General features: G+C 41.5%; 1 protein-coding gene across 6 annotated transcripts in view; it reads left to right on the top strand.

Moving 5' to 3' along the window:
- nectin1b (nectin cell adhesion molecule 1b) overlaps nt 1-14,088 on the top strand; it is a 195,858-nt gene that overhangs the window by 70,136 nt on the left and 111,634 nt on the right. For all 6 annotated transcript variants that reach the window (XM_061682730.1, XM_061682731.1, XM_061682729.1 and 3 more), the window contains 3 exons: nt 4,718-5,080; nt 9,660-9,959; nt 11,878-11,995. In XM_061682730.1, the coding sequence (XP_061538714.1) occupies nt 4,718-5,080; nt 9,660-9,959; nt 11,878-11,995 (781 nt within the window). The remainder of the gene's footprint in view (nt 1-4,717; nt 5,081-9,659; nt 9,960-11,877; nt 11,996-14,088) is intronic.

Genomic DNA, 14,088 nt, shown 5'->3' with positions numbered 1-14,088 from the left:
GCAATGTGAAAGGGGTAAGAGTTTCCTCCAAATTAGCATATCAGAGATGTAATTTATCAGCCTGTCTCTCTCAAACAAAACCCAGCAAATCAAGTTTGAGTGTTCAGGTGTTAGATTTCACACCTTTGCCTTTAACATAGCCAGCTATCTGCCAATTGTATTCCACATAATAGGGTGGCAGAAGAGAATCTTAGGTGTTAAAACTTTACAACCTGGTCGGTCACGGTTTTCCACTCTTGCCTTTTACACAGCCTTCCTCCTCACTCTGATATGACCTCGGAAGTTGGGAAATTCACAGGTTGACTTCAACCCCCTCCCATTCTGTAGACTATTTTCAAACAGTCGACTTCAACCCTCTCCCATGCCGTCAATAACTTTCAAACACTACAGCAACACAGGAAAATGACAGCTTTGGTGACCAGTGTGCGAGAGGGTATGCGTTCCCCTAAATACTGAACTTTTAACACGACATTGGTGGGATAAGTATCTTTCTGTTGCTAAACTTGACACCCCGGTCCCGGCTTTTCGTCATTGCCTTTCATGCAGCCTTCATCCTGCCTCTGCTAATACCTGAGAAACCCAGGAATTTTCGGTTTGATTTATTCTACCAGTATTCTGAGTTGCTATCTTTCACACAGAATCCGCATAAATTGAATGGAGACAACTGGAACTCTTCTTGGTTGGTGAATTTGTTTCACCTTTAATCCAAAAGTCTTCTTCGGTTCTGAATTCACGGTGTTGAATCCGCCCCGATTTACAGTATGTTTATACACCTAAAATTTAGAACCTAAGATTTAGTACTGAAGAAGCCTTTTGGATTAAAGGCAAAATCTATTCATCAACCAAGAAGAATCCAGTTTCCTCTTTTCAACTTTTGTGGATTACCCTGACCTGGATGACTGAGAATCTACTTAGATCTACACATGACAAAACAAAAAAGAGAAAAAGTCAGCGGGCATTGTGAAAGTAGCTAGAGAGCCAACTTTAAACAGCGCTGTCACGCGGTAAATTGCTTTTGCCGTCTTATAAAATATCATACGGCCGGCAGCGGTGGCCCGTTAATGCAAGCGGTGATAAAGCAGAGCAGAGGTGCGCAAGGACACAGGTGTTCCTCAAGGTACACATGACAAGGTTGCTAGTGCTTGCTGTCAAAGCGCGTTAGCGAATCAATCTGTCATCTGGTGGGCAACGCGGGTCCAAATCTCCGCAGACGTGGTGCGGGGGAAATGAAAGATGATGTTGCGCTCGCTAACTTCTAAAGGTTGTCACTTAAGTCTCTTCGGCGGTGGCCGTGCTTGAGCGAAAGTCATAACAATGCGTGGAATTGGTCTTTTTTTCATGTCGTTCCGCCTGAGAATGAAGTGCGTTCATCGTAACAGTGTCGGAGATAGAATGCACTCCCGCTTATTTACTACGGCTATGACGGGTTTGACAGCGAAGTTTGCCACGAGCTTGATGTTTGCAAGTGCTTCACAACACATCAGGTATTACTGTATAACAACATCAATATGTCCCAGTTGGAACATTACACACCACCCCTCCCATCAAGCCGCTGTGATTTTGGCACACATATGGTGACATGACACCTATATATATATCTTGGTTATCTATCTTATTGATCGATAGTGAAGTTAATGCTTCAAATTACGGTTTAGAGGTAGGGTTGTGGTTTCAATATAGACATGCCTGGGTCAGGGTTTCAAATTAGGGTTTCCAGCCAGTGTTATGTTTTCAAATGATGGTTTCAAACCTCCCTGGCTTGAAAGCACAACCCAGGCTTGAAACCCTAATTTAATACAACCGCCCTGGGTTTTGAACCCTTATATAAAAGCCTTACCCTTGTATTGGTTAAACCAAGATTTGAAACCCTAATTTGGTTTGCTGCTTTTAACATAAGGTTTAAAATGTGAAAAAGGGTTTCGATCCTGGAGTAGGGTTTCAAGCCTAGGCTTGAGGTTCAAATTAGGGTTACAAATCCAGGGTTTAAAGACTGGGCTTGGGTTTCAAATTCAGATTTCAAGGTTTATGGTTTCAAATTAAATTTTCAGGACTGGGTTCGGGTTTCAAGTTGGGGTTTCAAGCCTGAGTTAGGGTTTCGAATTAGGGTTTCAAGAGTGGACTAAGGTTTCAAATGAGTATTTCAAGGTTTATGATTTAAAATTGAAGTATTCAGGACTTTGTCCGGGTTTCAAGTTAGGGTGTTAAACCTGGGTTAGGGTTTTAAATTAGGGTTTCAAGGTGTATGATGCCAAATTAAGTTTTCAGGACTGGGTTAAGGTTTCAAATTAGAGTCTCAAGACTGGGTTAGAGTTTCAAATTAAGGTTTTAAGCCTGGGTTTCAGGTTTAAATTAAGGTTTCAAATTCGGGTCTGGTTTGAGTTTCAAATTAGTGTTTCAAGTTTTAGCCCTGGTAAGGGTTTTAAATTGGGGTTTTAAGTCTTGGTTAGGGTTTAAATTTTGCAAGTGGAGCTTGGTACCACAACATATTTTGTTTCAGGTTTTACGACATGACTCACCAGTGGCTTTATGAGTCGTTAACTCAGGACTTTCCCCTTGCAGCTAGTCATGGCCCGCACCTTCTGGCTGATTACAGCTGGTTGTAAATCCGAAACCTCGCAGGGGGGATTCGTGGGGGGGGTGGTTCAGGAAATGGGACATCATCAGACTTAACCTGCAAGTGAACGTAAATCAAGGGCGGGGGGTAACAAAGAAAGATGTGGGATGAAGTAAGCTGTCGTCGTAGCAAGGGTACGTACGTGCAATTACTTGATGGCGTGCTGTAATATGCAAGCCAGGCCAGCAGTTTGCTTGCAACATCCCCATAAAGAAACATTGATGCAACAAAGAATGTCGTTAATTCACACAATTGTCCATACAGAGCAGTTTCACTACTATGGGTAAGGATAATTAACTAATAAAGGCTAGGGTTTCAAATTAGGGTTTCAAGCCTGTGTTAGGGTATCAAACAAGGGTTAGGTTTTCAAGTCTGGGTTTTAAGACTGGGTTAGCGTTTCAATGTAGGGTTTCAAGTTAAGGTTTCAAATTAGTGGTTCAAGTGTAGGTTGTAACTATAACAAATGTTGGGATTTAAAAAAAAAAAAAAAAAGGGTTTCAAGCCAGGGTTAAGGTTTCACACAAGGGTTAGGGTTTGAAATCAGTTTCAGAATTTTTAAATTCGTCTTTTAAAACAGGGTTAGGGTTTCAAACAAGGCTTAGGTTTTTTAAATCAGGATTAGGGTTGGGTTTTCAAACTTGGGTTGAGGTTTTAAAGTACGATTTCAAACCTGGGTTTGTGTTTTAAATACATTTTTCAAGCTTGGGGCAGGGTATCAAACAAAGGTTAGGGATTCAAGTGTTTGGGTTTAAAGCCAGCGATATGGTTTCAAATCAGGGTTTGGTTTCTCATTAGCTATCGGCGTGAGGTCGCTCCACAATGTTGTCCGTGTTTCCATCTTGTATACTATTTATCGTGCTCCTTTGAAACCCCATTTTCACTTAACACAATAATAATAACCGGGTAATATTATTTTGAAAATGCATACAAATAAAGGCCAACCCCTCGTGGATCCCCCCCCCATCTGCACTTGAGTAAATAGAGACTTAATTAACTTCTTTTGTATGGCAGAAGAAAAACACGGTTTTTATTATCATTGTTTTCCTTTTTTTTTAATACAACTAAACTCCAGAAGGGCCCAGAGACATGGGACTAACCTGGTATAGCTCTCTTTTCCATACAACGTGCATGTTCCCGTCGTGTTTATTAAAAGCCTCAGTGGCGTCAATAGCGGCAGCAGGCAGTTCATGGGAGAAAGTAAAAGGTAATTAAAAGCGCAATAGCCTTGGCGCTGGACGAGGAAGATGGAGGTGGGGGGTGGGTGCGCGCCGACACACCGACTCGGCTCTGGATGTCGACTCCGTCCATTAGCCATGCATTACTTCTCGCCGGGAACCTCCCATCTCATCAGGAGCGGCACCCCCAGTGGACTCGAATGAGGTTGAGTGGAGGAAGCCCCCCCCCACACACACATACACATGCACACGCACACACAACCAACTACTACCTACCCTCCCTCGGCTTTTAGTGCCCGACTAGCATGGGCCTACATTTTAAACGTGCTGCTGTGTATGCATGTCCCTACCCGGGAGGCTGAGACCATTCTCTAACTTTTGGGATGTGGGAGTGCTAAATGAGCTAAATGGGAATCCCAGGGTCACGCTTTTTGTCATTGTGACATCCTCATTAAGTCTACAGCAGGGGGCTCTCAAACTTGTTTTGAGACATTTTTCAAAGGCCCCTCTCATAATCCTAATGCCAATTAAACATAACAACAATCAGTACCCCTAAATGAAATAGGAATTAAAAAGTTGACTGTTTTAAAGAAAACAAGGTTCGAATGTTAACAGATTAATATTTCACATTCATGTTATGAGAATAAAGTTGTACTTTTTCAATCTTGACAAGAAAAAAAAAAAAAGGAAAGTCAGAATCTTACACGGATGAAGTCACATTTGGCCAAGATTGTCGTATTATTAGGATGTTAACATAATAGTATTGAAGCATGGGTTACTGTTTCAAGCCTTGTGTAGGGTTTTCAAGTGGGATTTCAAGCCTGGGTTAAGGTTTCAAATTTCAAATTTAATCCTTTGGAAGCTTTCGACTTGACGTCACAAGAAGTTCAGCGCTGTTCCTCATGATTCTCCCTGTTTTTCCCCAAAGGTCAGATGGTCCAGATGGACTCGAGCAAGTCGGGCTTCGTGGGCTCCCAAGTGGAGCTGCGCTGCATTTTCATCAACAGCAACCCGCCGGTGAAGATCTCGCAGGTGACCTGGCAGAAGCTGCTCAACGGCACCAAGCAGAACGTGGCCATCGCCAACCCGGCCCTGGGCGTTTCCGTGCTAGCGCCCTTCAAGGAACGCGTCAGCTTCAAGCAAGCGGCCGTGCGCCACCGCACGCCCTCGCTGGAGGACACCACCATCGTCTTCTCCAACCTGCAGCTGTACGACGAGGCGGCGTACATCTGCGAGTACACCACCTTCCCGGCGGGCAACCGCGAGAATATGGTCAACCTCACCGTCTTTGGTAAGAACATCCCAGAGGGATTTACAGGAGGTAGACAGACTATGATAATGTGTTTTTAGCCCTGGAGACAAAAACTGACAGTAGTAATGGTACAGGGAGCGTGAGTATCAGATTTTGATGGTATTATAACCGTGAGCAAAAATATTGACGTTTTACGGTATCACAGTATTAAAATTCCAACTCTAAAATATGGTGTTTTGAAGTGTTTGGGTAAAAAAATAAAAAATAAAAACTTGTTACAAAAACTGTTACATTCGTAAAAAGAAAATGAACAGCTGTTTTACTTTTTTCGCAATTGAATCAAAATGTAGCACAACATTTAAAGTACTTCTCAGAAAATGAATAGCTACTTCTCTGCTCTTTTTCGCTTTGTGAAGTAACGTCAGAGTGGAAATGGGCGGATGCTAGCCATGCTAGCTATCTGCCTTGGTAACGAGTCGGTAGTATTTATTTTCCTTAGTGTAGACATGCTAAATCTCACAGCTGGTTTCAAATGTTCATTTCAAGACAGCATTGTATTATTATACTAACGTTAGCGTAAATGTTTTAAAGAGTGATGTGAATAATATATACATTTCACGTAACTTTTCTGAACGTTTCCTATAAATTTCCATTGGAGGTTCGGCTGGGGCACTAACATTCACACCAATAGACTATTTAGAGTCTTCGGTAAAGCTAACACACATGTTTTTTATGGAATGTGAGAGGAAGCTGGTTTACCCAAAAATTTGAGTTTCAAACCAGGGTTACAGTTTCAATTTAGGGTGTTAAAATGAGTTAGGGTTTCAACATAGTGTTTCAAGTTTGGGTTAGGGTTTCAAATTACGTTGATTTTTCCCAAAGGAGAACAAATTCTCTTTCCCATTATGAAAATATTTACCACGAGCCTCAACACAAGCGACAGGCTTGTTTCATAAACCTTTTCTTTGTTTTACTGTCAGCAAATGTTGTGCTACTGAAACATTCTTTTAATAGCAGCAATTATGGTCAAAGGTTTCTTTGTCGAATTAGTCTTCTTTTTGCTGGAATTTATTTTGTCGGAGTCAGATAAAGCGCGGTCAAAGGTACAGCTTCCAATTCAGTGAAGCGTTTAAAGAATGGTCGCCGCATTGTGGGCTCGGTGATCATGTGAGGCCAAACTGCCTTTGAACGCCTCCAGCGAATCGCCTTGCTTTCTCCGCTCTGAAGCATTTTGTATCAAGAGACTTTTCACAGTTTGTGTTAGCGCAACCTTGGTGTCAGCCGCCAATGACTCCGCCACGGGTGGAGTGCGATTATTGGGGTGACGCCACCCCCTTTGAATGCCTCAAACCACTTTTTTTTTTTTTCTTTTTAAACAAGAAACGGCTAGAGTGAAGCTGCAAGCTTCAGTATATAATTACGTTAGGTTTCCGTTGTAACCATTTCTAAACTTTTTCAGCAATGGATCCCCTTACCACATCCAATTACCACGCCCCAATCATTGGCATGTATCATATTTTTTTTTCCATCGTTTGAAATTATTATTTTTTTCTTGTTGAAAAAACAAATGTTGATATTTTGAGATTTGGGTGGTATACACAATTTGAAGATAATGTAACTTTTTAGGCATGGTGGGCGACTGGTTAGGACATCTGCCTCACAGTTCTGAGGACTGGGGTTCAAATCTCGGACCCGCCTGTGTGGAGTTTGCATGTTCTCCCAGTGCCTGCGTGGGTTTTCTCCGGGCACTCCGGTTTTCATCCTAAAAACATGAAGGGTAGGTTAATTGAATACTAAAAATTTCCCGTAGGTGCGAATATGAGTGCGGATGGTTGTTTGTTTATATGTGCCCTGCGATTGGCTGGCGACCAGTTCAGGGTGTACCCCGCCTCTCGCCTGAAGATAGCTGGGATAGGCTCCAGCACACCCGCGACCCTAGTGAGGTGAAGCGGAACGGAAGCTGAATGAATGAATGTAACATTTTACAGATACAAAAACAAAAAAATCTTATTTTGTTTTGAAAATGTAGATGCATAGTTTTAACAGACCGCAAATATGCGTTCCTTTTTTGGACAGATTCCTGCTGGAATCTAAATAGCTACATTATATATACCCATTCTTTTAAGCCACACACCCTACTTTAAAAATTCTAACAGTGCTCCCCGACACAATTGCCCCAAATAAATCCAAACCAGCTCCATTTAGATTATATTTTTAGTTGGATTTTATGTCATTGAACATGCCATTCTCAAACTTTTTAAGCCACGCGTCCCCTTCCAACACTGAATATGTGCACCCCTATCCCTCGCAGCACAACCCACAATCCCTCCAAAAATAAATGAATGAAACAAACCTTTACAGTATAGCTACATGGCTTTCCACATCATCCATCCATCCATCCATTTTCTGAGCCGCTTCTCCTCACTAGGGTAGCGGGCGTGCTGGAGCCTATCCCAGTTGTCATCGGGCAGGAGGCGGGGTACACCCTGAACTGGTTTCCAGCCAATCGCAGGGCACATACAAACAAACAACCATTCGCACGCACAGTCACACCTACGGGCAATTTAGAGTCTCCAATTAATACATGTTTTTGGGATGTGGGAGGAAACCGGAGTGCCCGGAAAAAAACCCACGCAGGCACGGGGAGAACATGCAAACTCCACACAGGCGGGGCCGGGGATTGAACCCGGGTCCTCAGAACTGTGAGGCTGACGCTCTAACCAGTCGGCCGCAGTGCCGCCTTTCCACATCATAGAGCAGCAAATAAAAAAATAAAAAACATCCTTCTTTGATTTCACATCTTTTACATCTTAGCTTTCCATAATTCTTTAAGCCACGCACCCGTTTCATTAACCCAACACAATTGGTGCACCACTATCCTTGGTCAATAAAATTGGCTGGTGAGGCTGAAATCTTTAAGACCACTTCAGGCTCACTTACACTTGAACAATCTGTTCACAGAAGAAAAAAAAAAAACAAAGAAGTGGGCGTCTTTGATTACAGATCACATCAGCCAAATCAGTAAGGGTTGATGTGTTTTCCTTTGAAAGAAATAAGCACTTAGCTAAAGTGCTCCCTTTTCCCAGACAACTCTTAAATGTTCGTTTTGAGTCCAAGAACTCTCAGCGCTTTCTTTTTTTTTTTTTGAGCTTGGTGAGCTTTTGCAGCTCTGCAAGCGTGTTCCCTATTTGCATTTCGTTCAGATCAAGCCTGCCTTTTGATGCCGTAAGAGTAGATTGCTAATTGGCACCTCACAAAGGATTCAAATAAGATGAGTGTGCATGTTGGGCCGGCCGAATCGCTTCTCCATCTGCGGGACTTGCTTTTTAGCTTTGAGGAAGCAGCACAATTTTGCCTTATTAGAGCTGCTTTACTGACTTAGATAGCACGCCCCACTGGGAGGTAACGCACTTCATATACTCGCTCTTTTTTTTTAATGAGTTTAAATTACCAGAGGCGGGGGACTCGAGTCACATGACTTCACGCGAGTCAGACTTGACCAATGTTAAGACTTGGGACTTGCCTGACTCGAATTTAGACTTGACTTTGATGTGGTATGCAAGACACTCAACTTGTCTTGAACTTGAACTAGATGACTTGACAAGTCTTGACTAGTGCAATCCTGTTGTTTTTTTTTAAAGACAAGTTGTGTTTTTGTAGTGAGTGCAAACTCATGAAGGAAGTTTCATGGAGGATAATCCAAAGCTTATTAAATTTGAATTCAATGACCATGCTCTTGAAAAAAATAAAAGAATAAAAGTGCAAGGTTTTCAACTCAAAGATAAACAGACAAATCAACTACGAAATCTAAATTCATCCGTCACTATAAAACCCCATAAAGACAGATAAGCTACCTTAATTTAACAGTTTAGTTCACTGATAGCTGGTCAAACATTAACTAAGCTTCAAGTCAGTTATGCGTTAAAAGTATCTGAAGGGCAAGAAATGCAGGAGTGCGGTGTTCATGGCTAAAACCCGTCTACCCTTAGCAGTACAATGAATTCCTTGCTGAAATGTCTGCTACATACCTTTATATGCTGAGTAACAAACACCCTCCTTTGTATTCCGTGTATCAACCGGGGTAGGGGGGTTGGGGGGGGGGGGGGTCTTTAGGGAAACGGAGGGAAGCTAATTTTGCTATTTTAACGACTCGATACGGTGCAAAGTGGCACACAGCAATGCTCATTTTAGCCACCCTCCATTTGATGGAATTTAAAGGTTTACCTCACTTTATATTAACAAATTTTTCTAGCAGTTAATGCGCTCAGATTTTTCATTCTGTTACGCTTCACGCTGTTGTGAATGGTGCAGGAAGTTAACGGGAAACAAAGTATCTCTGATCGGAAGTACGTCTTGGATCATCAGCCCATTGATTGTTCAATAAAATATTTAAAACTAGATGTTCTACTTACAAATAAATCTGTTGAAATGTCATACTTTTTGATCGTATAACTTGGATGTCTTATGTCCCCCCAAAATTCCCCATCTTAACTTCTCATGGAAATGTACCGTAAACGTTCCGTAAATTTACCAGAAATGCTCCACCCCTTTGAAACGCTACGCCTGATTTCATTAACACGTCAATGCCTTCTGTGCCCCCGATACCTTGTCTCCGCAGCTCGCCCCATGACTCGCATGACCTTGACCACGCCCACCATCGTGGCCCGCTCTCAGCGCCGCAAGATGACGGTGGCCACGTGCATGTCGGCCAACGGCAAGCCGCCCAGCGTGATCAGGTGGGACACCAGGCTAAAGGGCGAGGCCACCTTCCAGGAGACGCGCAACCAGAACGGAACGGTGACGGTGCGCAGCAACTACGTGATCGTGCCCGGCCGGGAGACGCACAAGCAGAAACTGACGTGCATCGTCACGTACCGCAACGAGAGGTTCGCCGACAGCGTGGTGCTCAATGTGCAGTGTAAGCATCCACTTGGTTTTATAGTCCCTGGAAATACTGTACATGGGATATCGGCGCAATTTTACCATGTTAGAGAGAGAAGCCAGTAGGTTATATAGGGGGTTCATACTCCTCACACCAATTAAACATTACTACCATGTACACCCCTAAATGCCATTTTTTTTACATTTCAATCTAACTATTCATTACCTGTTTAATTGAAAGGTACCTAACTGAATTCAGTACAATTAAATTCAATATTTAGCTGAACTGCTTCCGCAAGCAATATGGCTGCAAACAGAGTGGCTCGTTTACAAAAGTACAGTCAACCTGGAACACGATAAATAGTATACAAGATGGATGGCTGGATGGTGATGCAATGTTTTAGCGGACAGCCAAATGTTGTCCATCAATCTCCTTCAAACTTTCACGCATGATTTGTCTGTATCATCGCAAAAATCCTGACAATTCTGTGCTCCTTTTCCCATAAAAATGTGGATATTGAGCAGAATAAGGCTGCGCATAACGGAAGTTCTGATGGATGTAGTAGCTTAACTTCCCATAGCTAACGTCATGTTGTTCGTCTTTTGACCACAAATTGTGTCAACAAAGCCCATGTTAGTTACAGCTAAGGAGTGCTCTCCATAGTAGATTGCAATTAATCACTTACCATGCCCTAATTGGTAGTCAAAGGTGGTACAGTAGTTTATCAGTCATTTTGGTACCGTTTGTCACATAGCAAACAGAAGCAAATTGGTGTGCTTGGAGGCCTATGCTCGTTGGCTGTGTTGTCAGGCGACCCACCGGCTTCAGTTTACAGTCAACGAAAGTAAACTCAGCGACGCCTCCGCAAACAAACAGAGACACAAATGAGCAGCTGAATATGCTGCCCTCTCGCCCTTCCTACTAAATAAACATGCTGAGCCAAAAGCCTCTTAATCTGAACAAAATAATTTTGCACCGCTGCATTGAAACTTTTTACAATAAGACCTGCATTTTGAACGAATTCAATAAATGCTTGAATATATAGTACTAGGTAATGGAAAAAAAAGCAGTTTCAGCATTTGTAGGATTTAATTGAATTTACTTACTTTTACACTGTACAGTAGAAAACAATACTTTGTTCACAAGAGTTGTTCTAAATATCAGCACAATTTTTCAATATCATAGCAAGAATACTGTAGACTTTAAAGGATATCTGACTCTTGATGGCCAAGATGCCTGAGCTCAAAATCAAGCAATAATTGCTATCTAATTAAAATCATGTTGCTCAGTTTTATTGATACACAAAAATGAATGAGAAGCATTTTCATTGGGGTTTGGGGGGGGGGGGGGGGGGGGGTTAAAATTGTGGATATTTTGTTGAGATTTAATGGATATAACATTTTTGGGAGTTTTCGTGGAGATATAAATTAGATTTTGTTGGTGTTTGGGGGGGACAATGTCATTTTTATATAGATGTATTTATTTTGGTAGGATACAATTTATATATTTTTTTGCGATTTTTTTATTTATTTTTGGTCTGGGCAAAGCAACATACAGTCAAGTTGCATAACATAAATACACATAAGGCATTCATTTTATGATGTTGATGTTTGATAAAACGAAAAACCATTGACATTTCTATTCTCGCTCTCAGTAAACAAACCAAAGTGCATTTCATGTTAAACGAGCACATAGCAACTGACAACATTCAATTGCATCAATTGAATGTGTCGGTTGTTGACAAATTGAAATAAGACTGTGACGAGTAGACCGCCGTATGAACTTAGGTATGAAGCCAGGCAGCGAGGACAGAATGCAACACGTCTGTTTTGATTGGAAGCAAATTCCTGCCATTTTTTTCTATCTGGAGATTCTGCAGAAGTGCATTTGTCTGACAAATCAACCCCCCATCCACCCCCCCACCCCCCCACCCCCTTGTGTGCGCCCTCCACAGACGAACCCGAGGTGAAGATCGAAGGCTTCGACGCCAACTGGTACCTGAACCGCCAGAACGTGCAGCTGACCTGCCGGGCAGACGCCAACCCCCCTGTCACCATCTACCAGTGGAAACTGTGAGTTTCTAACTTTTACAGCGCTCACAAACGTGTGGGTTTTAAAATGTAGCCTTTTTAAAAACTCACCCATTTTTTGTGGTCGTTTCTTTACTGAAATTATTTTTGTCATTTTTTTTTCGACCCAACAACATTTTTCCCCAGCTTTATTTTTAACCCACTTTTTTGTACCCAAATGCTTTTTGGTGTGGGGGTGTTAACCCACATTTATTTATTTATTTATTTTACCCAATCTTTTGTTGCTAGTTTGTTATTTTTTTAATCAAAATTATAGTTTTATTTAACTTTATTATACCCAACTTAATTTCGTCAGCTTTTTCTTTTTTTTTTTTTTTTTTTTTTTTTTTACAGATTTTATAACAAATGCTTTGTTTTTTAATCAAAATTTATTTGTTTTTTAACCAATCTTTTGGGGGTGTTCTCCTTCATTTTTCCCCCAATCCAAATAATTTTTTTGTTGTTTTTAACCCATTTTCTCGACATTTTTAATAATAGGTTTTATAAGCATAATAAAAGCGCATAATCAACACAACTTAACAGAATGAGTGGGCGCGTTCAGCTTGGTCTCCATGTGGTGAAGCATTTTTAAAATGGTGATACCGCGTCCTCCTTGCATAACAAAATCGATGCACATTGTACACAGGATAACAGTGAGCCCTCATGGTAAACACGTAAAGCATTCTTAACTCTATAAAATACTTCAGGTGCAATTACACTGAGGAATAAAACTTGGATTTTTTTTCTATCATAGTCACTAGTTATACATATGTGAATGCTGAAAAACATTTTCATGAAAATAAATTCCATTGAAAAGAGACATTTTACAAATTAGCTCATCCTTTCACATTCCTTCCATCCATCCATCCATTTTCTGTATCGCTTATCCTCACAAGGGTCGCGGGGGTGCTGGAGCCTACCCCAGCTATCTTCAGGCGAGAGGCGGGGTTCACCCTGAACTGGTCGTCAGCCAATCGCAGCATTCGTCTCATTCAATAGATTCAAAAAAATGTGGGACATCTTGGGAATGAGACAAATGAGACATTTTGCACATTTACCTCCTCCCACATTTCTCAATAAATTTGAACTATTCCAACTTTAAGCAATTCATCTCATTCAGGACATCTTGATGAGTATTTTTCACATTTCCATGTTTTTCAGGTATTCACATTTTCCATGACAAAATACCCGAATTAATAAAAACACCAAAATCCCCCCTATCATTTTAATCAAGCTTTTTTCAGTCATACATTTCAAAAAATTTCCCATCTTAATTAATTGCAGAGCATTTCAGTTTTTTGTCATCTCTTCAGCATTCAGTTGCAATTTCTACAGAAATTACATTCTCGTGTTCATCTTTTTATTTAGTGTCTAATCCATGACACTTCTTGGAGTTGTGTACACACAGCAAGGATATCTCCACTGTTCTTGCCGTGCTCCTTATCTCTGGTTGTTCGTTTGATGTGATGGAGATAAGAAGCCGACCCGAGGCGGAGCACAGTGGCTCTATTAGGGTAATGATGCCAAACAGATTTTATTTGGGGTCTGGCTTTGAAGTTTGGTGACGTGGAGGTAGTAGTAATAATGGATGAAGTTAATGGAGGAGCTGTCAAACAATCAGGATTGATTTTTGGCGAGAACCTTACTGACTTTGAATGACATTAAGGGATAATGACATGATTTTAAGTGATAAGCATAGCGGGTAGCGCAGTGGTTAGATCGCAGGTCTGCCGAGGTTTAGGGTTCCAATCTTGGCCCTCCTGTGTGGAGTTTGCATGTTCTCCCTGTGCGTTGCATGTGTTTTCTTCTCCGGCTTCCTTTCTACGTTCTAGAAACATGCATGTTAGGCTCGTTCAAGTCTATAAATTGTCCATAGGTGTGAATGTAATGTTTTTCTAACTGTGCCCTGCAATTGACTGGCAACCAATTCACTTGGTACCCTGCTCCTTTCCACAAACGTCAGCTAGGATAGGCTCCAATTCATCCCCAACCCAAATGAGTGCAATCTCTATTGAAAATGGATGGATGGAAGAATGAATTACAGTACTAATTTTAGGAAAATTGATGAAATAGAGCAGAGATAAGATGCTAAAATG

The sequence above is a fragment of the Phycodurus eques genome, chromosome 7 (genome assembly GCF_024500275.1).
Source record: "Phycodurus eques isolate BA_2022a chromosome 7, UOR_Pequ_1.1, whole genome shotgun sequence".
Lineage (NCBI taxonomy): Eukaryota > Metazoa > Chordata > Actinopteri > Syngnathiformes > Syngnathidae > Phycodurus > Phycodurus eques.
This window is presented reverse-complemented; position numbering and strand designations above follow the sequence as displayed.